General features: G+C 39.5%; 2 protein-coding genes across 7 annotated transcripts in view; one reads left to right on the top strand and one right to left on the bottom strand.

Annotated features, from left to right (window-relative positions):
- The window catches only part of SCRN1 (secernin 1), a 144,137-nt gene that overhangs the window by 26,968 nt on the left and 91,975 nt on the right, over nucleotides 1-25,194 (bottom strand). The window lies entirely within an intron of this gene.
- WIPF3 (WAS/WASL interacting protein family member 3) overlaps nucleotides 1-25,194 on the top strand; it is a 60,157-nt gene that overhangs the window by 9,404 nt on the left and 25,559 nt on the right. For 5 of the 6 annotated variants that reach the window (XM_073333592.2, XM_073333587.2, XM_073333588.2 and 2 more), the window contains exon 2: nucleotides 14,577-14,733. In XM_073333592.2, the coding sequence (XP_073189693.2) occupies nucleotides 14,632-14,733 (102 nt within the window). In that variant the 5' untranslated portion in view covers nucleotides 14,577-14,631. Of the gene's footprint in view, nucleotides 1-11,023; nucleotides 11,293-14,576; nucleotides 14,734-25,194 lie in introns of those variants that run through there. The other variant, XM_073333589.2, reaches the window with a different exon arrangement.

Here is a 25,194-nt window from a genome sequence, read left to right as displayed (position 1 = left end):
GAAAAAAAACCTCTTCATGTCTGTGCTTTTGGTTCAAAATGATCTCTGGTTCAAAATGATCCCACCGCTCTGCCACCATGTCAGGGTTCCTTCCCCACTCTGAACTCTAGGGTACAGATGTGGGGACCCGCATGAAAGACCCCCTAAGCTTATTCTTACCAGCTTAGGTTAAAAACTCCCACAAGGTACAAACTTTGCCTTGGCCTTGAACGTATGCTGCCACCACCAAGCATTTTAAACAAAGAACAGGGAAAGAGACCACTTGGAGACGTCTTCCCACAAAATATCCCTCCAAGCCCTACACATCCCCCTTTCCTGGGGAGGCTTGAGAATAATATCCTAACCGATTTGTTACAAAATCATCAAAGACCCAAACCCCATGATCTTGGAACAATAGAAAAATCAGTCAGGTTCTTAAAAGAAGGATTTAAAAAAAAAGGGGGGGTAAAAATCATCTCTGTAAAATCAGGATGGAAAATACTTTACAGGATATTCAGATTCAAAACACAGAGGATCCCCCTCTGGGCAAAACCTTAAAGTTACAGAAAACAGGAATAAACCTCCCTCTTAACACAGGGAAAATTCACATAAAACAAAAGATAAACTAATCTGCCTTGCCTGGTTTACCTATACTGGTTGCAATATTGGAGACTTGGATTAGGATGGGTTGGAGAAGACGGAACTGAGAGAGGCCAGACAGAAATCCAAGAGAGAACAACCAAGTAAACAAAGAGCACAAACAAAAGCCTCCCCCCCCCCCCTCAAGATTTGAAAGTATCTTGTCCCCTTATTGGTCCTTTGGGTCAGGTGCCAGCCAGGTTAGCCTAGCTTCTTAACCCTTTACAGGTAACAGGATGTTGCCTCTGGCCAGGAGGGATTTTACAGGACTGTATACAGAAAGGTGGTTACCCTTCCCTCTATATTTATGACAGGCTCCACTCAAGACTGAGACCTCATTGTGTTAGGCACTAAACAAACTCATATGAAAACGTGGACTCTGGCCCAAACACTTTGCAATCTGGGTACGAGACTGTAATTAAAAGAACAAACAGTTAAAGCTATTGTGCTTTTTACTGTCTGTTTTTAATTATTTTGGGAATACAACGATGTTATGATAGGGGCTGTATACATTTTTAGATTAATAGAAATTTGGGCCTTAATCTTGCAAATTACTTCATGTAGGCAGATTCTTACTGACTTTAGTGGAGCTGTGCACGGGTGCAATGGTCAGCTTAGGCTAAATTCAGTACAGAGTCAGTACAATAGGGATTTTCATTCTGTGATCACGCAGTAGAGGAAAGTGCAACATAGACTGTATTCTCCAAATTCAGTAATAACAGCAAGGAATCAATTTCTTTTTTCTGTATTGCTTCTCCAATAAGAAAATGTAAATAAGCTGAATTTGTATACTGTTTTCTGAATGCACATCTGGTATGTCTCATTGTCTGTTACTGCATATATACTGTACTGCCATATTGGAATGTATCCTGATTTAAAGTTACTGCTAACTTTGAATTTTCTTACTCTTCTTTTAAAAAAGGCTATGTCTGTTACAATACTTATTCTTTTTTTAATTTAAGATATGTAGTTCTTTTTAAAGATAACTTATTTCCATAAGCACTTAAAATCAGCATTTCTCTGAATGTCTCATTCTAAAATATATATATGTATTCACCTCTGGGCTAGGACTAAGCATGAGAATTTCAGTCGGAAGGTAGATATTTTAGAAAGTCAAACTACTGAAAATAGAGGCTTAAACTGAAAAAAATATTTTAACACTAACTAGCTAATGAATAAGTGCATTCTAGCAAGAATATATTAAAAAAAACTACAGAGCTTGATGGTGTTTGTGCGGAACACAGAAAGATATCCACATGGTTAAATACTGAATCCATGCCAGCATGAAACAGAATCAGGGATGTCTGCATTCAAAAGTAGTAGAGCTACCTATCAAACTGCTTTGTATGCTGGTAGTAATCTATTTGAGGCTTGAAAGTGAAAAAATCTTGTCTACAAAAAATCTATGTTTCACAGGCTCCTGTTTTTGTGGAGGTGTCTTCCCTGCAATTACTAACAGGTCTATCTCTACTTAGCTATTAAAACTAGATGAGAACAGGCATATTAAGACTAGCAGAACCTTGCTTTTTCTTCCTCTAACTTCCATAATTTATTGTTTCTGGGGGAACTTGAACATCTGCTCTATGATTATGTGAGCATGTTAGACCATTAGTTTTAAAATCATAAATCACTGCACAGGTGAAAAGTTAGGGCATCTTACTGCTGCAGGAACATTTTGTTCTGGCACAACAGAGCTCACAAAGTCCAAGCTCTCTACAGAGTATAACAACTTAATATGACTTCTCATTTTTCAGAGAGCCGTTTTGAATTAATCACTATATTAACATGGCTATTATAGCAACACCTGCATTACTCTGTCATTACCTGATTCTTATATTATTGAAGAATCAAAGGATTATGTTTGTAAATTGCATTACTGTAAATTACTGTGAACATTTTCCTCTCTTTGGAAAATTGAGGAAGTCAGAAGTGGAAAATGGTTATACAGTTCTGAAACTCAGCTGGTCCTGGTGAAACCTAAACAGGGCTTCCTAGTTTTTCATGCACAAGTGGAATTTGATCAGGGTAGTCCAATGGATGTCAGAGTTCATAACAGTGATGAATGATGGTATAACCAGATCTATACCTGAAAACGTTCAAAGTGCTTTGGTGAATGCTTAAATCAGTGAGAAAAGTATGTCCTATATATGCTCAGTACATAGCTTTGCAAACGTTCATAACTTTAGGCTGTAACCAAGTGTCTTCAAATGTACTCATTCACTATTAGGTACATGTCAGCTTGGAAAGTTTAAAGCAGCCATTGGAAAACTATTATGTGAAACACCTAAAGAATTTTTCAAGTAATGTAGAAAACAGTTCCCCCATGCTTTGATAACACAAAAACCAGTTTAATGTATTTTCTTCAAACTTTCCAAAAATATCCACCTCTGGGCTAACACCAAACATGAGGAGCCTGATTCTCCACTGCTTGGCACATTGTGTTGTCTCTTAGCTCTGTGCACAGTGGATGTAAAATGCTGTTGGTTCAGCATGGTAACACTTTGTACCCTCTCTGCGTAGGGGTAAGTGATGACATAAAGTGCAAGGCGTGGAAAATCAACCCCAAGAAATTTGCAAGGTACAATTATCTGAAATTTACAAGGAAGTATAACAGGAGCTTATCATGGAAAATGGCTGACACTGACACTTTGAATGATCGAGAAAGCTGTAAGTTGTGTCTGTTTTGCTACTTAAATATAATGAAATATCCATCATTTACATTCCTGGCAATTGCAAAGTCTTTTTGGTGTGGTAAGTTAGGGAGAACTAGGATTACAATGTTTATGCTTGGTTCCTATAGCTGTGTGAAGGCACAGGGAGTGACAATGAATTAATTAATACAATAATTAATTTACTGAGATAGTATCTAGCTTAAATAGATCTATTTAATAAATTATAAGCATGATATCTTGACTATTGAACCACTTGTTAACTGTATCACATTTTGCCTTTGTTATAAAATGACAGACAGGACTGCAGCATATGGCACTAGATCATAATGTGTTTGGACCTTTGTTTCCTTGCTTACTCCTTTGTTAAAAGGCATTGAAGATACGTTGCCTTCTTTACTAGCGCAGTATTGTGCAATGAAAAGTGTACATACTCTCTGACGTTTCTTGCTGTGTATAAAATAGTACTGGCTGCTGTTAAACTTTTTGCCCAAATCAGTTACATTTTTAAAATGCACTTGGGAAGACTGTTTTTCTTTTCTTCCCTGTATAAAATCTGTGTGCCTGTTAAAGTCATCATGCAAGTATACAAGGAAAATACCATGGGCACAGGAGGTTGGTGTGGGTGGGTGGGGGTTGGGAGGTTATATATCAGGAGAACAAAGGATATCTTTGGCAACTTAATTCCAAAGAGAATACTGGCTTCTTTTGGGGTTAGTTTGAGTAACTCCAAAAGCATTTGTCAAATTGTAGCTGGAATTTGATCAGGAAGTTGCTTACTATTACTACAAATACATTTCTGTATGATAGTTTACAAATCAGTGTCTTTTAAAAAAAATTATTATTTTTATAATTTTTATAATTTATTCTAGGGCCCTAACCTGCCAACAGTTTTGCACATGCTTAGCTCTATTCCCGGGTAGTGCCACTGATTTCAATGAAACTATTCATACTATATCTGTAGTTAAGTTAAGCACGTGTGTGTTTGCAGAATCAGGTCCTTAAGGATTGATCCAGTTCCCATTGAAGTCAGTGGGAAGATTGATACTAACTTCAATAGAAGATGAATCGTTTCTTAAATTAGTATGTTGTCATTGTTTGTTTGTTACAGCAATGAGTGGCAGAAATGTGGCCCACTGAGACATCTCATGCAGCTTGCAAGGTAGAAGCAGAATGTTCTTATTAGTGGACTTTTTGTATATCTCCTTCTGCTTCCATTGTGTGTTTGTTTGCCATGCTGAATCTGCTGCCGTTGTCACCTGCAATCACTCCACATACAGCATGTCTTCCTCCACTGCAGGTGCCTCTGTCATTCTAGGTGAACTGCTTCAGTGTAGCTCACCTGTGCATCAGAGAGCAGGAACCAGATGTGGAGAGTGATCATAATAATGTTGATCAAAGGAGGAGACAAATGGTGAAGGGTAAAGGAGGATATAAAAAACTGGCAAGAAGAGGGAACAGACAACTGGAGGAGAGAAAAGGAGGGCTAAAAACTTAAGTAGAAGATAAAAAATCAAAACACAGATAGAATCGATCCTGCTAGAAATGACCTCTTTCTGCCAGTCACAGACAGGAGATAATAGCTATTCTGGGGATGGAGCTGATGCTGCGGTTAGGAAGTTGGTGCCAAAACTGATCAGCTTCTCTAGAGGAAAAAAAAACTGCACAAAAACCTGATTCCTGAACAATTCCTAATAAATAGGTGTCTCTCTTAGCCTTCCCTTAAATATCTCCAATACTGGCAATTTCATACCATTTTCCATTGACAGTGATTCTTGAATTTTATTTGATAACAGGGAAATTATATTAAATATTTAAGATTATTGCAACACTACTGGCCTGTCTTTGACTAGTGACAATAATTGATCCCTGTATCTTTGTAATATCCATGTATGTATTTATAGATTCTTACTGTCTTCCAAAAGCTCTCTTCTGCAGTATGAATGTGTTAAAATCTGCAAACAGTTGAAACCCAAAGCCTTAAACAGAAATCAAAGTGCACAATCCTTAATCTGGTAAAATTCCCATTGGTTTAGGTGGGCGCTTTGCCACTATCAGGAATTCAGAAGTAGGTATACAAGTAAAAATATTTAGCCTCTCCTGATTCCTGACATTAATTCATTAGAGAAATAACAGTCACAAACTACCTTGAAATTATTCTTACACACAGTGGATGAAATCAAGACCCTGTATAAGTCAATGGGAGTTTTGCCATTGAATTCGGTAGAGGCAGGATTTCACCCATGGTCTTTAAGTTGGTAGATTCAATACACAGGTCACTATATTTTAATTGAGGTTTTTATAACTGTCAGCTACAACATTTTGAAAGCAATAAAACCTTTGCTTTGTGCTGTTTAAATATTTGTCAATATCCGTAGCCAAATTGTGCTATATTAGAAATGGGCAAACCAGTTAGGATAAAATAGAGAATGGACCAAACCTTTGTTAAGAACTCCAAATAAAGCTTTATGATTCTAGCCAGGACTGATAATGTTGAAATACACAAGAGAGGCTACTCTGAAAAGTGTTTCTTCCCTGGAAGTAACTTCCAGAAATCTCATGAAATTTTCAGCCCAATTTTGCTAACCCAGAAAGTTTGAATAGTTTTTATGAAGTGCAGTTGGATAAGCTTCCAAATGTTTGGGTCAAGCCAAGCAACCAAATCTCTGTTGGGTTACTTATCTCTGATCGTTTAAGTAATAAAAAACCCACACCCAAAATGGTGGCAATATGCATACATTTATTAAATAACTTAGACTTTTATAGCACCTTTTATCTACAGGTACTAACACACTTGCCCTACTGTAATGAACACATATATTGGAATCATCACTTCTTCCATCACTGGACTACAGCCACTTTTGGGGTGGAATGTAGCAACTGTTTAACAGTGTTCAGCCCAACAGTTTAAGAGAGGAAGTGAAGAATGTTACCTCCAGTTGACTCTACAGTGGAGGAATAGAATGTAATGACCTCTACTGGAATTTGCTCTGGAACCTAGGATTAACATCCATACTCTGTCAAATAGACATGAGGATGAAATCCTCACCCCATTGAAACCAATGGCGTCTGGATTTCATCTAAGGCTTTAATGTCCACAAGTGGTCAGGCCCTCCATTGTACTCTAATTTAAGAGGTGGTACTCCAGCAACAGACAGTATCCCCAATACAATGTTGAGGCGTAAGATTAGTATTGAATCAGAGGGAAGAGTGCTAAAAGACCAACTATCTAATTGGAGAGTGGAACTTCCTTCCATTGAAAGAACCTGATTACGCAACTTGCAGGGATTGCTCCTGTGGGAACAGTTCTTTGTAAGAAAAGGACCAAACAATCCAACTTTGCCAGAAACATGGTCCCCATTTCAATTTTTCCTGGGATGCAGAACTGGAGAATAGCAACACTGCTGTTTTTGGAGAAACAGCAAGTCTTGAAAATGTGACTTGAGAGGGTGTGTAGAAGACTTTGTGCATGCTGCAAATCAAAACAAAAACAAAACACCCCACCTTTTTTGGATTAAAGGACTCAAGCGCTACCCTTACTCAAACACCTAAGTGATAGAAAAGTAGACAATGACCTTGAACTTCCATTAAGCAACTCTTTATTTAACACAAGCCAATGATTGACTTTGCATCAAAATCAATGTTGTTTTTGTTTAGCTCTTAAATAAGACGTCTCTCTCTGAGTGGTTGACTTAGTGTACATGTTATTCAAAGGAAACTCCTTGTGTGGGTTCTTCCCTTCTACAAATGAATGCATTCTCTTCTTTATGTCAGACTGAGTTGATCTCTACCTTCATTTGTTTTCAGATCATGGGGGCACTTTAAAGTGTGGTTCTCATTACTGTAATCTTAATGCACTTCTTCATGGTAAATTTAATTATAATTTTCTTCCGTTCCTAGTTTAGAGCAAGAGGATCGTATTCTGTTCTACTACATTAGTGCAAATTCATTGAAGTCAGTAGACTTGACTCACAGCCGTGGTCATAGGGGGTGTAAATGGCAGCAGCCTTCTGCACCAACACAGAAAGCTGTGCCTCAAAATGGAGTTGAGAAGTGGACGAGAAGCTGGATATGAGTCAACAGTGTGCCCTTCTTGCCAAGAAGGCTAACGGCATATTGGGCAGCATTAGTAGGAGCATTGCCAGCAGATCGAGGGAAGTGATTATTCCACTGTATTCGGCACTGGTGAGGCCACATCTGGAGTATTGTGTCCAGTTTTGGGCCCCCCACTACAGAAAGGATGTGGACAAATTGGGGAGAGTCCAGCGGAGGGCAGTGAAAATGATTAGGGGGCTGGGGCACATGACTTATGAGGAAAGGCTGAGGGAACTGGGCTTATTAGGTTGCAGAAGAGAAGAGTGAGGGGGGATTTGATAGCAGCCTTCATCTACCTGAACGGGGCTTGCAAAGAGGATGGAGCTCGGCTGTTCTCAGTGGTGGCAGATGACAGAACAAGGAGCAGTGGTCTCAAGTGCAGTGGGGGAGGTCTAGGTTGGATATTAGGAAAAACTATTTCACTAGGAGGGTGGTGAAGCACTGGAATGGGTTCCCTGGGGAGGTAGTGGAATCTCTATCCTTAGAGGTTTTAAAGGGCCAGCTTGACAAAGCCCTGGCTGGGATGATTTAGTTGGGATTGGTCCTGCTTTGAGCAGGGGATTGGACTAGATGACTTCCTGAGGTCTCTTCCAACCCTAATCTTCTGTGATTCTATGAGTCATGCCCAGGGGAGAGTAGCTGGCATTTGCAATGTCATCTTGGAATGGGGCTCCAGCAGGGAAGGGCTGCTTTGATTTGCAGCCTGGGCTCCACAGGAAACCTGCTGGAGAAGTATGGAGTCAAATCATCCCCTAGGTCATGGTTTCTTAAACTTCATTGCACCGCGATCCTCTTCTGACAACAAAAATTACTACAAGACCAAAGGAAGGGGGACTGAAGCCTGAGTCCCTCTGTCCTAGGGTGTGCCGAAGCTTGAGGGCTTCAGCCCTGCGTGGCGGGGGGGGGCTTGGACTTGGGCTTCTGCCCTGGGCCCCAGAAAGTTTAATGACAGCCCTGCTGACCCCATTAAAATGGGGTCATGACCCAGAGTTTGAGAACTGCTGGTCTAGGTGCCAATATTATATACCTTCCTGGGTCAATGCTGCCCTCTTTTGTGGCAGTGTTGCCGGGTTGTTAGCTTCCTGGTGGAATGGGAGTTGCAGACTGTGCGTAAAGATATGGAGCTCTTAATATGTATATTAGAAAGGGTACATCAGTCTGTGGCACTGTGTATTTCTGTTGAGCTGCATATTACTATTAAGCTCATAGGACTTCCTTTGTACCACTCCATTTAGTCTCTGAGGTCTCTAATACCCACAGAGACTGGCTCCTATTTTATGTTCAGGATAATCTCGTACAAAGAAGAGAGAGTTTGTGTGCTCTTTACTTTTGTTCGTTCTTATTTTAATTTTAAAAAGTCATTAGACTGAAAGTGTCAGTTTGCTCTTTGTGTATGAAGAAACATAACATCTGGTACTTAAAAATTGCATGGTTTGGTTTGTGTTGGAATTAAAATTCCAAATGACTAATTCTGAACATAGAAGCCTATTCCAAAGTGTTTCCAATTGTGGTTTAAGAATAGCAGAAAAATTAATCTTGCTATGTAATGTATATACACTTTTCTCTGTTTTTGTCTATTTTACTTGTGTGTGTCTATTGTGTTGTCTTTGTAACATTTGTGGTGCACCTGTACCAGCAATTTCAGCTGTTCTTTGGTGTTTGACAGGAGCAAGTGGTGGATACAATTAATCATATTGTCTGTTCTTCAAACCGTGAAAGATGCTTCATAAGGCCGATTTTCCAATGTATCTTTATTTTTATAATTCTTGTACTTTTCCCATGATCTAAAAATTTTGGTTTGACTGAATATTTTAAAGAGTAGAACTCAGGGCAATATTTTTAAATTATAGCAGAAATAATATTTGATATCTAAAACTGATTTTGAAAACTAGGAGCACAGTTAATGGTTTGCCTTTTTTCTTCTATTAATCAACAAATTATATGTACATATCATCCATCATGCCTTTCTGTGCATTTGCAGAATAATTTACACAACTCCCAAGCTGCCCTGGCCCCTGAAAAATGTCAATTACAAAATTATTTTTTTTTAAAATTGCACAGAAATTGACTTGTGTAACCCAGTCAAAGTGCATGGAGGCTGTACAATTATTTCTCCATAATACATTCAGACTGAATGAAGAGGTCTGACTTTTCATACTGTCTTCATTGTTATATCATAGTGACGGTGCAATATGAAAATCTATTGGCTATAGGAGTAGAACTCTACTTCTGAAAAGGGAATTTTGTGCTTCATAAGCAAAGGCATTTTACCTTGGTGCAAGGAGGTAATAGTTCCTCTTTAGACATCTGGTGCAATTGCATCTGAAATGTTCCAGGAATCCCATTACCAGAAAGATATTAACAAACTGGATAGATTTCAAAAATGTTCAAAGACTGGTGGACTGACTTATAAGGGAAGATGAAAACAGCTAAACAAATATATCTAGGCTAAATTTTGTGTGCCTGTGGGGTCATAATTCTACAAATATTTCACAGGTGCAGATGCCAAAGAGGTTAAATAATTCTATTTAGCCTGGCACAAGAAGGTATAACTAGGAGAAAAGGGATCAAATTAAGAAAGGCAAAAATTAGGCTGAATATCAGAAAACCTTCCTAACAGTTAGAGCTATTAGACTATGAAAGAGTTTCCCAAGGGATGTAATACAAGCCTTGTTATTTGGGACACTTAAAATTAGACTGCACAAAGTACTAAGAAATGTACAATCTTGCTTTGGCAGGGAGATGAACTAGAAAACCTAGTAGCTCTTTTCAGTCTCTTAAAATCTGTGACTTCAGGGTCTGATCCTGCACCATGAAAGTCAATCAAAGTTTTGCCACTGACTTCAGCAGTACTGGGATCAAGCCCTCTGCCCATACTAATTATGGCCACCTGGCTTCTTCCTTTGTCCTCTTGCCCCCACAAACTGCCAGCTTCAAATGCTAAATTTCTCACCCCTTTTGTTCCTTATTTCCAGGAAAGGCTCAGCCCTCTCCAACTCCAATTAAAAAACCATAATTGTACACATACACTGTAAAACTGCCTTCCCTAGCCCTCCCCGGCACTCCCAGATTGAGTAACAATATTGGCAATGGGGGAAGGGAGACATAATTCTTGTAAAAGAACTCTAGTTCTTTTAGATAACTTTGAAAGGGAAAAATAAATCGTTTGACGAAAAGAGACGGATCGGGGAAGGGGAGAGTTGTACAAATATACAGCGAGCGTTTTTTAAAATGCTACAGTGAGAGCAGAAGCAGCAAAGGGTTATAGTGTGGAGAGAGAGAGAGTGAGAGAGCACGCATTATTGATGATACCTTGAAGGGCTTCCGCTTACATTGGTGTTAGCAATCTCCTAGGCACATTTCCTTTTTAGATTCAGAGTTTATTTAACCTGCAATATGAGTATTCGTTACCAAGGAGTACCCTCCAGTTATTATTTGAAGACACAATCTTTGTTTTAACCAACAGTGGGGTGGGCAGGAAGTTGAGTGCAGTGTAATCTTCAACCAAGAAATCAAGCTAGTAAATGTGTAAGTGAAAATATTAAAGATTTTATTGCTTTGTACCAAGAGAACCCGGTGTACTAACCACACATCCGTGACATAAGTAGAGAAGAGGTTCACTTACTGATAAATAACAATCCTATTCACTAACATTTGTAGATCCTACAGTAATGGACCTCTATCTTAAGAGCCTGATTTTCACTATAGGACTTCATCTCTGTTTCCCCTGGAGTGTGCCCATCTTTTGGAATGTACCCATTTTCCGAGCACTAACCCTGCTGTGTGCAAATAACAAAGCCTGCACCTCCGCAGTCCAGTTGGGCAAATTGAAATTTTACATGCAAAACCCATCGCCTCTGCACAGACCCGTCAGAACCTGTCTGCTACACATGCTAGTCCGTGGAGACAGGTGAGCATCAGTGGACATGAAGGGGGCTGAAGAGGTGATGTCAGCTAGGGATTCTGAGCTTGAAGGGGGAGGCTGGAAAGGGTGCTGAGTATGGGGCTGACAAGGAGGTGTAGGAAAGTCAGCTAATAGGCTTTTTAAGGATTTACATTTCCTTCTCCTACCTGTCAGCCCCTCCAGAGTATGCTTTACCCCTCTGCCATGCCTGTATGTGTTCTGCAGCTCTCCCCGCCAAAAGTGTTTGTTTTTTCACTCAGAATATTTTTCCAAACCCAGTTCATATTGAAAATTAAAGTCCAGTGTTGCAGAGTAGGAAAAAAAGAAACAGAAACACTATCAGTAGATAAGACTCATTGCCCTTCCAGGCATGCTTGATTCCCAGGGCAGCCCAATAGGAGGGGTACAAGGCTACTCTGGCTTTGTATGTGGGCTGACAGACAATTCAGTGCAGGCCTGTAGACCCACTGGCCAGAGATCAGTCCTGTCCTCTCTAGTCTCACTGGGGGCACCTCTGGATTGTTCTCCTGTCATTCAGACATGTACCTGTGTCTCACGTGCTACTTTTAGTCTGTTCACCCTGTTCTCTGCTGCTGCGGGCCTCCTGCCACCAACAATCTGCTTCCAGGCTTAGCTTTCAGCTTTTGGGGCCTGATCTTCCCTCCCCAGCCAGCTGGGCTGTCACCACTTGCTGGCTATTCACACTTACCTACAACCCAATGGCTCTCTCCCTGTTTGCCCAGTCTCTGTGTGTCACCTCTTTGTCCACTGAACTTAGCATCATGGAGCCCTCTGCTGGCTGGATGCTGAAATGAGTCCCTACTGTTACTAGCATGATATGTGGTCAATATTTTTCTTCTGGCTCATGATGAAAGGGGATGGACTCGGAGGTGTCACTACTGAGCCAGTATGGTCACTACAATGCTGAAAAAAGACACTGTTTAATCTAAAACCCTCTTGATGATTTTAAAAAAAATTGGCTGGGTCCTCTGGTCCTGGTGCTGAGGATTTGTCCCATCTCTCATTGATTCACTCTGTCATGGTATGTATTGCTTTTCTTTAGTAATATAAACTTGGGCATTGTAATGTCTACTGTTTTGCCAGCTAGAAGGCGTAATATCAGATGAATTACTAGTATTGCGAGTTTAAATATCCCACAGCAGAGCTTTTAATATTGTCCTAAAACTAAAGGTAGTATGATGCCAAACTGAATAATTTGGTCTTTCCTCGGATGACTCAGTGACCCATGAACCCCTCAGTGCCAAGGTATGTACGTTCTGGTTCACCAAAGAATGTCAGCTGTCTTAAATAAAAGCCAGGTCACATTGGTCATTAATATCATTGTGAAATGTATGTACAGATGCTATGTAAGGAATTATGTATGTATCTTGGAAATATGTTCTAAAGTCTGTATCAGAATAGAGGTAACAAACACGTTTTCTGTCAGACAAAAGATATTTGTTCACCTGTCTCTGTTCGCATGTAAATTAAGCATTGTAAGCTAACACAATGGAAGCTCCATTTACATACGAAGTCAATGGGGGGAGGATGTGAAATAAACAGGGAGGCAGCACACCACAGAATAAGCCACGTGTGTGGGGGGGGAGGGGAGGGGAGTGGGGGGCAGTGGTGCTGGCTATCATGGGTCTGGGTACTTTGTAGGATATAAGGAGAAGGCGAGGAAAACACCCCTTTATCCTGCACCTAGGAAGTAATTGAGCAGTGCAACTACATTCATGAAAATGGGATCACAACCAGCCTTGGTTGAAATTCTGCAAAGGACCTTTGAAGTGAGATAAACTTCTGTAGACAGAAGGTTAGTCTGATAGGTGTAGTCTCTAGAAAGCATGTTATGATTTTCTTTTATATGTAACCTTTTGATTCCATTATCCTTACTCACTATCTCTTGACTCTCTGATAGTAAACTTCTTGTTGTTTTTCACGGTAAATATATCTCAATCCTGTCATACTATATAAGGAGCTGATCCTGAGATGAATCATATAGGTTGGTGTGTACAATGTTCCCTTGGGGATAGCCGGCCTGGTATTCCTGTGAGTGTTCAGTGGAGAAGGGGCTGGATGCTACAGGGCAATGCTTCCAAGGGGTTTGGGGACTGAGATGCACTTATTAAACTGAAAAGCAAAGTAAGGGCTAGCATTCCCAGAGGAGAGTGCTTAAGTGGATAACACGCTGGTAGGGTCAGGGAGCTGAAACCAATATAAGCACAAGCAAGTTTCCTTCACGCTGGAGGCAAGATGGTAATAAGGTGGCTCTCAGTCGTGGGCACCCTGAGACCCGTCATAGCCATCACTCAACTAAATCCAGCTAGGAATTTTAGCACACATTGATCCATTCTTCTTAGCAAATGATAGGGAAAATCTGGCAATTGTATTTCATGAGCATCGGTGAAATACTGTGGAGAGTGCCATACTTAAAAAAACCCCTAGACCCATGAACCAATCACCCAAAACCATAATACTAAACTTGACCTATATAACATATATTCAAATTCTGTGATTATTTAAAATCTAAGCAATTTACCTCAGAGTTAAATTATTAAAAATAATGTATTTTAAAATTATTTTCCCAATCTTTGCAGTCCTCCAGCATCTGCAGTTCTCTATTTGTAAATAATTACCCTCATCCTTTTATTGGAAAATTGAAAATACCCTTTTTTTTCCCCCCTTGATTTGGTATATTACTAAAAAATTCTGAAAATAAATTTAAAATTAAAAAATGACAGTGATGCTATACATATCTGACTAACACCTGAAATTTCTAGTGCTTGGAGGGCTGTTCCTTGGAAGTAGTAGTGCACCTAATGAAACTCTATTCTGGAAAATTGTTTCTTTGTTTATTATTCAGTCATGTATGTTTTTGTTTGTTTTATTGGACCTAATCCAAAAATCCTTACAAAGTTCTTTATCTATCTATAGAAATACAAAACTCTCCTTAAAATGGAGTTTCGTCGTAATAAGGGGTTCAAGATTTGTCTTATTGTAATTTGTTCTTTTTAGCATAATTGCATTTCAAGTTATGAGCTGGATTAATCTCATAGCTGAAGTTGAACAGGTTGGCATCTGTACATTTAGAATTCATGGAAGCTGTCCAGCTATGTCAGCTGGCTCTTTACAGATATCTGAAGATAACATTCATCTAATGAGGGCTGTTCATACTGTAGTACTAGAGGCTGTAGGGTACAAAAATCTTCAGTTTGCTGAGAGCTAGCAATTTGGCTGGGACTGTTCTTCTGTTTGCAGTATGTAATGACATTTTCTTCCCGCCTCAGGACTTGGAGTTCAACTGGAATCTTTCATAGCGGAGTGAAGCTAGAAACTTGACAGATGCCTGTGCCACCCCCGCCGCCTCCTCCTCCACCACCACCTCTTCCAGCTTCTGGAGGACCACCCCCAGCACCTCCACCATTGCTATCTTCATTACCTCTGGTAAGATCTGCTTTTTATTTTGATTAGTGTAGCAGGGTAAATTTTATCACAGATTTTTGTGATAATAGCAGGGGCAAAGCCTGCAAAGTATTTTGGGTCAGGTGTTTTGAACAAAAACCTAGGCTGGGGTGTGTGTGTGTGTGTGGTTTTGTATGTGTATGTTTGTGCGCACGCAAGTTTAGCACTCATAAGTACCCCCCAAAACACAGAGAGCTTGATTTTAGTCTGAAAATGTGCATGTGGGAAGTGTTGATTTCTTCTTTCATTTCTAATAGCTTGTATTAGAGATTTTAGTGTTTTTCCTTGTGGTGTATCCCTAGGAAGAAAAACACCTATGATGCTTTTATCATGTTCACACGTATAGCTACTGTATGTAACAGATCACCTGGTTGCATGTCACCAACTAGTGCATGTGCCCTTGCAGTGAGTGGCTGATGCCCTGGCTGGAATTCCAGATTCTTATTGTACTTTGGTTATGCTGATCCTTGGGGATGCTTCTTCAGGCCCTTTTTAATGTGTTGCAGTCACTTGTTTATGGGGTGTTTCAGCCTTGAAGCTATGACTGTAGAGAAAATAATGAATAGCCATATTCAAGGCCAAGCACCTCTGATTTCCTCATACACTTTCTCTGCCACGGCTATACTCCTTGCAGCATGCATTAGTTTTCTATCGCTGTAGAAATAAGTGCCCAACTCTTTCAAAAATAGAGCTTGCTTTCTTTTATGCCTTGTGGTGCTGATATAAATACATACTTCAGACCCTTGAACTTCTCTTTCCTGCTCTTACATCCATGCCTATGTTGTGAAGGAGTCTATCAGTTTTATTTGATTATGTTCCAACTTTGTCCTCTCCTAGGGAGATATTACCTTGCAACTTCTTTATTTGCCATTCCAAGTTTTAAAGAATTAAAACTGAACCATCCTGCAAAACTATCAAAAAAGTGCAAGGTGGTGAAGGGGGAAGGAAAGAGAATAGTGCGTGGCCTGAAAACATACAGGTTGAGGAATTCTGGTTTCTCTGGTTTAATTTTGATCTTCAGGCATATTGACTGGAGTTTTCACATCTGTGTTCCTGATGTTTGTCTCACAAATCCAGTTAGATGCCGAAATAAGTGGCCTGATTTTCAGAGCAGTTTAATGCCCACAACTGCTATGGAAGTCAATAGAAGCTGCAGGTACCTGTCTCTTGACTTTAGGCACCTAACTTTAGGCATCCAGTTTGAAAAATTTTGCCATGATATACAAAGGGGCAGATCCTCAACTATGTCCCAAATGTAGGAAGTGTGTATATGTGTGCAAAAGTGGCTTCAAGCTCAACATTGCACTCCCAGATTCTGTTACAGTCTGTGCAGGGCCAGTTTCCCAGCAGAGTTAGTGCTGTTGTCAGGCTATTCTACCTTACACCAACTATAAATGGCCCCAGGTGGCTGAGAACCTAGCCAAAACCAGCATAACAAAGGGGTGTCCTGGTCATGCCACTTTTTCCCTGGTACACCATCAGCAGGAAGGGATTGTGGGATAAGAGCCTCTAGATCAGTTCCATGTAAATTCATTCCTGCACTGGGATGATCCTTTGACTAGTTATACTGGTTTTAGGGCCAGTTTACACTGGTGGCACAGTGGAAAGCAGCCACGTCACACTTTTTAGAATCTGCCCCAAAGTGTCCACCACTTCAGTTACAAGGTTACCTCTCTAGACCAGTTGGAGGCAACTATGTGGCAGGTTTTTAGGGACTAGATGGCACCTTAATGACCCAACATTCTCCGCAGTCTACCTCAGAGTTATTCCTCTAGAACTAATCATGTTCTCGGGCAGACTGGTAACTGGCCTAATTCTTCTTTGGTGTAAATATCTCTCTCTCCCTCCCCCCCTTCTTGTGGTAATTGCAAATCCCTTCTGGAAGGCTGCGTAGCGGAGGCCCAACTAAATGTGTTGCTACTGTTTTCTGCAGTAGGTCTGGTTACTGCCTCCCATTATTTGTCACACATGGCACTATATCTGTTCGGGGGAAAATGGAAATATCCCAGACATAAGGAGCTTTTAGAATATGCAGCAGCTGGCTTCAGTCAGTTCATACTCTGCCTCCAAAGTGGTTACGTTTTACCTTGAATTTTGCTCTCCTTCTGTTGCCAGAGAATGCTGACATCTTCCCATCATTTCATTTTAATGAATTACAAAATGTATTTCTAATTTATAAAGCATACTCAGTACATTACCCTGTCAGCTGGAATTTGGAAAATCTTCCAGTGCAAGTGCATAATTTAAAGGGAGCAAATGGATCCTTCATAAAGAATTAGTAAGACGATTCTGCCGAATGTTATTCTCGCATAACAGTGAAAGGAATCTTCTCTGCTAAAGTTGAATCAGAGGGAAGACCATTTTTAAGAGGCCCTCAGTGTCTAGTTAGTGCTACAGAAGCAAAATGCTGACATAGGTCAGACCCCTGTTACAACTGTGCATCTGGCTAAAGGTGTTAATTGGGGAATCCATAACAAGTAGCTACAGACCCTAGATTCTTTTGCTAGGAAGATATTGTCTAGAATTTGGCATCTGTATCCTACAGCTGCTAAAACTGCCCAGCTGTTGCTACAGCTGCTGAATTTATTGTTGGAGAATGGAAATATAAAAATGATAGGCAGTAATATAAAAGTACCATTGAAACAAACAAGCTTTGCCTAGTCAGTGCACACAGTTGAGTCTACACACACACGTAAGTAAAGGGGTAATTTTTATACCGATTCAGTTAAACCAGCACAAGTTTTGTATGTGGACAGACATAAGCCCGGTTTAAACTGATACAAGAGTCTTCATGCACAAGTGTTGCACTGCTGCAACTTCTGTGTGTAGACAAGACACAAGGCCTCCATTTAGTATTTAAATACCCTGCATTTTCAAGCATGCAATTATATGGGATATGAAATTATATTATTTTTAAGAGTCCTGGATACTGATACATGGACCTCTTCAGTTTTCATCTTTGCTATAACTAAGGGGAGCTTGTCAGATTGGCCTTCAGAATAAGGGGAAAACCTATATGATGGGGTATTTTATGAAAAAAATTATCCTGAAAGATCTCTTATCTCGTGTGGGAGCTTATCTTGGTATTTTATCTAGAAGATAGCACAGCTTTTCTTAGGGGATCAAATAACACTTGTGAAATGTTGCTATGCAGGTGTGATCTGACATCTGGCTTTGCTACTAGTTAATTCAGGTGAACCTGCAGAGAGTGAGTCCTTGCACTTACACAGATCAGATGACATTTGTTAAAGAAGAACCAGTCAATTACTTCCCACTTTGTTTTTGTCGTTGTGACAGAACGAAGTAGGTGATTCAGGCCAGGCGAAGTCTAACAAAGGGAAAAGAAGGATGCTGAAGAATTAAGGGGGCAAAGAGTTGAGGCTGGTAGAGTAGGAGACTGTTGATGTAAGGGGAGTGGGGACAAAAAGATTGAACACAAGGAAAGAGTGTAAAAACGGAGAGGAGGACTGAGATGGAACTAAGTTTTAAGAAAAAAATAAAAGAAAACAGCTGAAACAGAGCAAGGTTGTTAGGTTCGGTTTGGTGGAGCTTCTCATTTCTACTTCCCAGCAGTCTCCTTTCTTTTTTTCTGTCTCCCTTTGGCTTTGCCATTAATGGATTGAGATGTGGCCCTTCAGTTCATATCTGTCAGGCTTTTTGACCCTTGTGGCACACCTGCCGCCTTATGTTTGTGTGACATGGTCAAGAAGTACTTACATGTGCAACGTGGTTAGAATAATCATGGATCAAGACCACGCTGCATCAATTTTATTAAATGTCACTAATACTTTGGAGAATATTGGGTTACCCTGGCCACATGAGAAGTTAACAACTTCCACTCCCCAGGGTAAGTGAAATAATACATAGATTCATAGATATTAAGGTCAGAAGGGACCATTAAGATCATCGAGTCCGACCTCCTGCGCAACGCAGGCCACAGAATCTCACCCACCCCCTCCTGTGAAAAACCTCTCACCTATGTCTGAGCTATTGAGTCCTCAAATCGTGGTTTAAAGACTTCAAGGAGCAGAGAATCCTCCATTACATTACCTACTTGCCTGCATATTTTATCAACATCTCATCTAAGATAACTCTGGATCCCTCGTTAAGCCACAGTCCTCAATGATTTTGCATCTTTTCTTTTCTCCAAACCCCAAACTGCTGTTTGCTCTTGAGTCCTTTGCAATTTTAATGCCTTCCTTGAGTCAGATGCAAATTAGTTTGGTTTATACTGGTTTTTAAATCTCTTGAGCTTGGAGATAGTCTGATGTGAATGCTTTAATTATAGAACTGTGTTCTACTTATTTCGTAGCTGACATGTTTTTTTCCCATTTCTTTTGTAATTCTATCATGCAAGCAGTCACAAAAAATGTTGAAATGATACAAAGACAGAATTCAAGGCATGTTAGGAACCACCTGTGCCCAACAGCTGAAAAACTCCTGGCTGCTTGAGCATGTAATAAAACAAGGCTTTCAAATGAATTTTTGAGAGGGAATGTGGGAGTATACATGCAGCAAGAGGTGTAGGTGCTATTTGTTAGATATTTATGTGGCACCGTAGGTGGCTGATACAAAATGTAAATATAACTAGTGGGAGTAATTGAGCATCACTTTGTGTGCCTGCCTTCAGGGGTCATAGATAAAACAGAGGAGGAGTTGTAGGAAGAAAAAAAATGATAGGTTTAGGCAGTGGCTTATAGAGTCTTAAATCTGGGTCCTCCTGATGGAAAAGGGGCAATTGAGGAGTTTGTCCTCATAGTCCAATAAAACTGAAGGAGTTTGTTTCATTTAAACTTTCTAATCTTTCTGTTTTCCTGGGCTCTTTTTTTTTTTTTGAAGTGTGTGTTTTTTTTTATTTGGTAGGGGAACAGGTTCCTATAACAGCCCATGATGATGTTAAAAACAGGCACTGGTCTGGTACTAGAAGGATTACAAAGATGTCATTGCTTAAGCTCTCAAGAGAAGCAGGACTGGCTCTAGGTACCAGCAAAGCAAGCACATTCTTGGGACGGCACATTTCCAGGGGCGGCATTCTGGCCATCCCTTTTGTTTTTTAAATCCACCAATGTACAAAAAAAAAAATACATGAAGATCAAAAAAATCTCCAGTAGTGCGATAGGAACGTGACGTGAAAAATATCATGTCACGTCGTGACATGGTCACTCATAATGTGAACATGCGTAAATGTGTAAACGTTAACGATTGATTAAATCAGGAATCACGATTACTTGTGTGTACTGTGCTGCCCTATCAGCGCCATTCGTGCCAATTTCCATGTTGCATCAGTGATTATATGGCTAAAATGCCAGGACGAAAACAACTTTCTGGTGCTGCCTACCGGCAACAAAGAGAGAAACGGCAAAAAGGATTAGAAAAACTATCTCGTACTTCAAATAAGTATTTTTAAAAAGTCGACAATCAAGGAGAAAACTCTAAGCAACGCATTGAATGTGATTATTCATCAACTGATGAAGACCAATCAAACCAAAGATTCTTTATCAACTGATAAAGATGAACAACAATCTGACCAAAGATTATCTTCGCTAACTGATAAAGATGAACAATCACAATCCATCCAAAGATTAACTACTTCACTTGAAGAGTCCAGAAACGAAGAACTGTTATCCAAATCTAAAACTGAAGAACAATTATTGGAAGGTGGAGAGACCTACATAAGATCGGATCCAAGTACATGGCCGACAATAATTACTGATGCAATGCTAATGATTATTGTGAAAAAAGATCCTTCAAAACTAGATCCTACATTTGAATATCCATTTAATGAATCGAATTGTCTATTTATGCCATCCAGTATGAAGAAGAAAATGAAAAATGGGGAACAAATTAATCGATCGTGGTGTGTGTATTCACAGACCAACAATGTAGGGTTTTTTGTTTTTGCTGCAAACTGTTCTGTAACTCAGATATTCTTCTGGCCACTGCAGGTTTTAATGACTGGCGAATTTTGCATCAGCATTTGAAAGAACGTGAAACATCAAAAAATCATTTATGCTCATGGACAAATTGGATGCGGTACAGCAAAGTCTACTAAATTCAGAAATTCTACTTTGGCAAGCTGTGTTGAAACGTTTACTGGCAATCATTAATTTCCTAGCCGAACAGTGCCTCACATTCTGTGGATCCTCGGATATTTTATATGAGAATAACAATTGAAATTTCTTGAAATTCGTTGAGTTATTGGCAAAATTTGATAGTGTTATGGCTGAGCATGTATGAAGAGTGAAACTTGGAGAGATGCACACCCATTATTTGGGTAAAAATAATGAAATGATAAAATGAAATAATACAATTATTTTCTAATGGAAAAAACACAACAGTTTTGTTATGAGGCTCATGATGATCCTATTCTCAATCCAAAAGAATTGTTTAAAGTTGAATGTTTCTATTGAATGTATTCTGGATGTAGCTATAACTTCCATTGAAGAAAGATTTTATCAGTTGCATGGTCATTGTGAAACTTTTGAATTTTTATACGATATTGGAAATATTAAAAATCAGTTTTCCAAAGAAGACCTCGTGAAGCACTGCCAAGACCTACACTTAGTGCTCAGTACTGATAACGTTGCTGACACTGATGGAGTAGAATTGTATGATGAATTAATAGCTTTATCTGAGCTAATAGTCCTAAAACTTCTCCTCTAAAAGTATTAGAATTTATAGCAAGAAATGATTTTTTCACTCCAAACACTGCTATAGCATTACGCATTCTTTTAACATTACCAATATCAGTGGCTTCTGGTGAGCGCAGTTTCTCAAAACTGAAATTACTAAATTATTTGAGGTCCACCATGTCTCAAAATCATTTGTCAGGACTCGCATTAATTTCAATTGAAAGTACCATTGCAAAACATTTAGATTTCACTGGATTACTAAGACTACGCAAGTATTAAAAAAAAAAAAAAAAAAAAAACAGAAAAATTCAGTTCATGTAAATTCTTTTAATTTAGGAGAAACTGGATGCACCGGAAGACAGTAACGTTTTTCATTACAGTGTATAGTTGAACCCAAATTGTTTGTAATTGTGATTTTGTTAAAATTAAATGAGTACACTAGTAGGAAACAGTTTTATTTCACAAACTACAAATTCTCTGTTTTCATTTTTTAAAAAATTTTAAACAGTCAAAAAACCTCCCAAAACAAAAAAAATTGCAAAGTGCAAAAGTGTGTAAGAGTTCTCCCCGTAAGTTTTTCATCCATATGACTTTGAGTGTAAAAAAAAAAAAAAAAAAAGGGGGGGGGGGATTTTTTTTGCTTGGGGCGGCAAAAAACCTAGAGCTGGCCCTGAAGAGAAGAATGAGAGTAGGTGTTTTGGTAACCTGCTATTTGTTTTAAAGTGCAGTAGTCTGTTTACTGATCTGCTGCATGTGTCTACAAGCATGCATTTCTGATATTATGTTCAATCAACATCTATTAAAATGTTGATATCTTAGGAAGTGTATTGTATGTACTAGATCCTCACAGTAGATGTTTGCTTAATGATTCAGACATTTCTGAAGTTAAAGAAAATATTTCTGCCTCTCTTCAGAATTATTTTGTTCTGTATAATGAAGTGTCGGGGCAGAAATGAACCAAAAAGACACGATGGTTCAAATAATTTAAAACCAACAGAATTACACCAGGAGTATATGTCCCATTGTTATGTTAAAACCAAAGGTGAAAAATGTTCTTGCTTCAGGAAAGCATTGAGTTAGTACAATGTAAAACTTGAAATAATGCTAAAGGTAAATTATCATATGGATTAATCATAACTGTTCCTGAATTCTTATTTAATGAAATAGAATTAAGGGAAAATTACAATAGCTGCTGAACATATGGCAATCTACTGGTTTCTTCAGTTGGCTATTGTACTAACTTTCTATTCTTGCATTAAAAACCGCAGAGGAACAATTCCTCTCTATGTAGCAGTGTGATAAATGCATAATTTACACAGAGATAGAATTTCCAATGTTAGGGAAAACATCAGATGATCTCTGCACTGGGGGACTTTTCCCCTCTTCTCTTTCGTGCAGTTGCTATATTTTTTGTCAGAGAGAACCTTGTAAGCCCGCTTAAGAAAATTGGAAAACAACAGTGTTATCTCTGAAGTTGTGTGGGAGTTGTTTTGCTGTTATGACATTTTTGTACTGCTAATGTTTAGAAATGGAAATAATACATGTAGAATAACTTGGTTGAATGGCATGGGAATTTATTGCCTCATGCATTTTGGATATATCTTTGAATACTCTTAAGTCAGGTACATGATTCATGTAACTTATGAATATTTCTTAGTGTTCTGTTAACTAGTTCTGTTAAGAGACTCTCCCAGATGTAGAGGTGAAAGATCACAATACTTTTGAGCAATGTCAGATCTTGGCTGTGTTTCAAATAGACTTTGACTTCTGTGTCTCTTCTAACTTCTAGAAGGAGTGATCTAATACCAGCTTTGGTTAGAAATCTCTTTTCAAGGGGTTGTATATATCTTTTTATTCTGTAGTAGCTAGAATTGTCTTCAGTATGACTCTCAGATCTTAAGAATATAAGCAGAAAAAATTACTCTCCTTCCAGTTTGAGGTGATTTTTGGAGGCAGTAAATGCTGCTGCTCATCGGAATGAAGAGGTTCTTTATGAAGTGATGCACTGCGCAGTCACTTTCTACCCAACTTTGAAGTGAATGCAGATCCCGCAGAATAGCGGGATAAGGAACTAGGGGTGCAAGTCAAATGTGAATCTCTCACAACGCAGTGGAGCACGTTATCAGTAGGCAGTCCAGATTCTATTGCAGCCTTTTAACTTCCTAGTCTGTAGACCTTGAACTGTCAGTCAGTTTTTACTCCCGAAATATCTATTTTTGCTCCATATTTTTATCAAGCCTTTAAATAGACTCCAGAATCATAAGATTTCCCAAATACTGCAGTATTTGGGCATATGTAAAAATAGGTTTCTTACATTAAATGCAGCTTGAATTTGTTTGGCTTTAATAGCTGCAGAGAGCCAGGCTGGATTGCTGGAAGACCTGGACCATTTGGCATGAGGAGCTAAGCATTCCTGTTGGGTTTTCCAGTGCTTTCTTTATTAACTCTAGAGGCAGGATTCCTTGAACCAACAGACTAAAGAACCCCTCTCCCCCTTTTTTTTTTCTTTTTAGACCACTCACCAGTGCCAGTAGTGCCAACTCCTGTTACTTCATCAAGAATCTTGCGATATTTGGTGGTTTTCTTAAAGCTGCTCCTGGGGACAACTGATAACCTGAGAATCTCAGCTTTCACTTAAAGGGAAATTTTGAGCCCTTATTGCTGTAGTGGAAAGCTTGAAAACACAAACAGAGTGTACTCTAAAAGCTCAGAAGGCAAGCAAAAAGAGCTTCTAAATATATTTTTTTTAATCTCATGATTTTGAGGTCTAATTCATAGATTTTTTTTTTAAAAGCTTGGAGTTGGCAATACTGCACCCCCAGTCTTATCTTTTTATGGTATCCCTGCATATTATCATTCAGATTAGAGTCTGAATTTGGAGTTTGGCCCATTCTGTTGCTGGGTCATCTCTCTCTGTAAAAGTGGTGATGAGAACCTTAATTTAAAAAAAAAAGGTCTCAATATAATCTCAATATTTTTAGCTTCATATGGGGTATCTTAAAAAATGGGGTGAGGGGATTAGGAGAATATGCAGTCGCCTACCTTGACGATGTGGCCATATTTTCGGATTCCTGGGCAGACCACCTGGAACATCTACACAAAGTCCTTGAGCGCATAAGGGAGGCAGGACTAACTGTTAAGGCTAAGAAGTGTCAAATAGGCCTAAACAGAGTGACTTACCTTGGACACCAGGTGGGTCAAGGAACTATCAGCCCCCTACAAGCCAAAGTGGATGCTATCCAAAAGTGGCCTGTCCCAAAGTCAAAGAAACAGGTTCAATCCTTCTTAGGCTTGGCCGGTTATTACAGACGATTTGTACCGCACTACAGCCAAATCGCTGCCCCACTGACAGACCTAACCAAAAAGAAACAGCCAAATGCTGTTCAGTGGACTGGAAAGTGTCAGAAGGCCTTTAACAAGCTTAAAGCGACACTCATGTCTGACCCTGTACTAAGGGCCCCAGACTTTGACAAACCGTTCCTAGTAACCACAGATGCATCCGAGCGTGGTGTGGGAGCAGTTTTAATGCAGAAAGGACCTGATCAAGAATTCCACCCTGTAGTGTTTCTCAGCAAAAAACTGTCTGAGAGGGAAAGCAACTGGTCAGTCACTGAAAAAGAATGTTACGCCATTGTCTACGCTCTGGAAAAGCTACGCCCATATGTTTGGGGACGGCGTTTCCACCTGCAAACCGACCATGCTGCACTAAAGTGGCTTCACACCGTCAAGGAAACTAACAAAAAACTTCTTCGGTGGAGTTTAGCTCTCCAAGATTTTGATTTCGACATCCAACACATCTCAGGAGCTTCTA

This window comes from Lepidochelys kempii, chromosome 2 (assembly GCF_965140285.1).
Source record: "Lepidochelys kempii isolate rLepKem1 chromosome 2, rLepKem1.hap1, whole genome shotgun sequence".
Classification (NCBI taxonomy): Eukaryota; Metazoa; Chordata; order Testudines; family Cheloniidae; genus Lepidochelys; species Lepidochelys kempii.
Note: the sequence above shows the minus strand (reverse complement) of the source record. Positions and strands in the feature narration are given on the sequence as shown.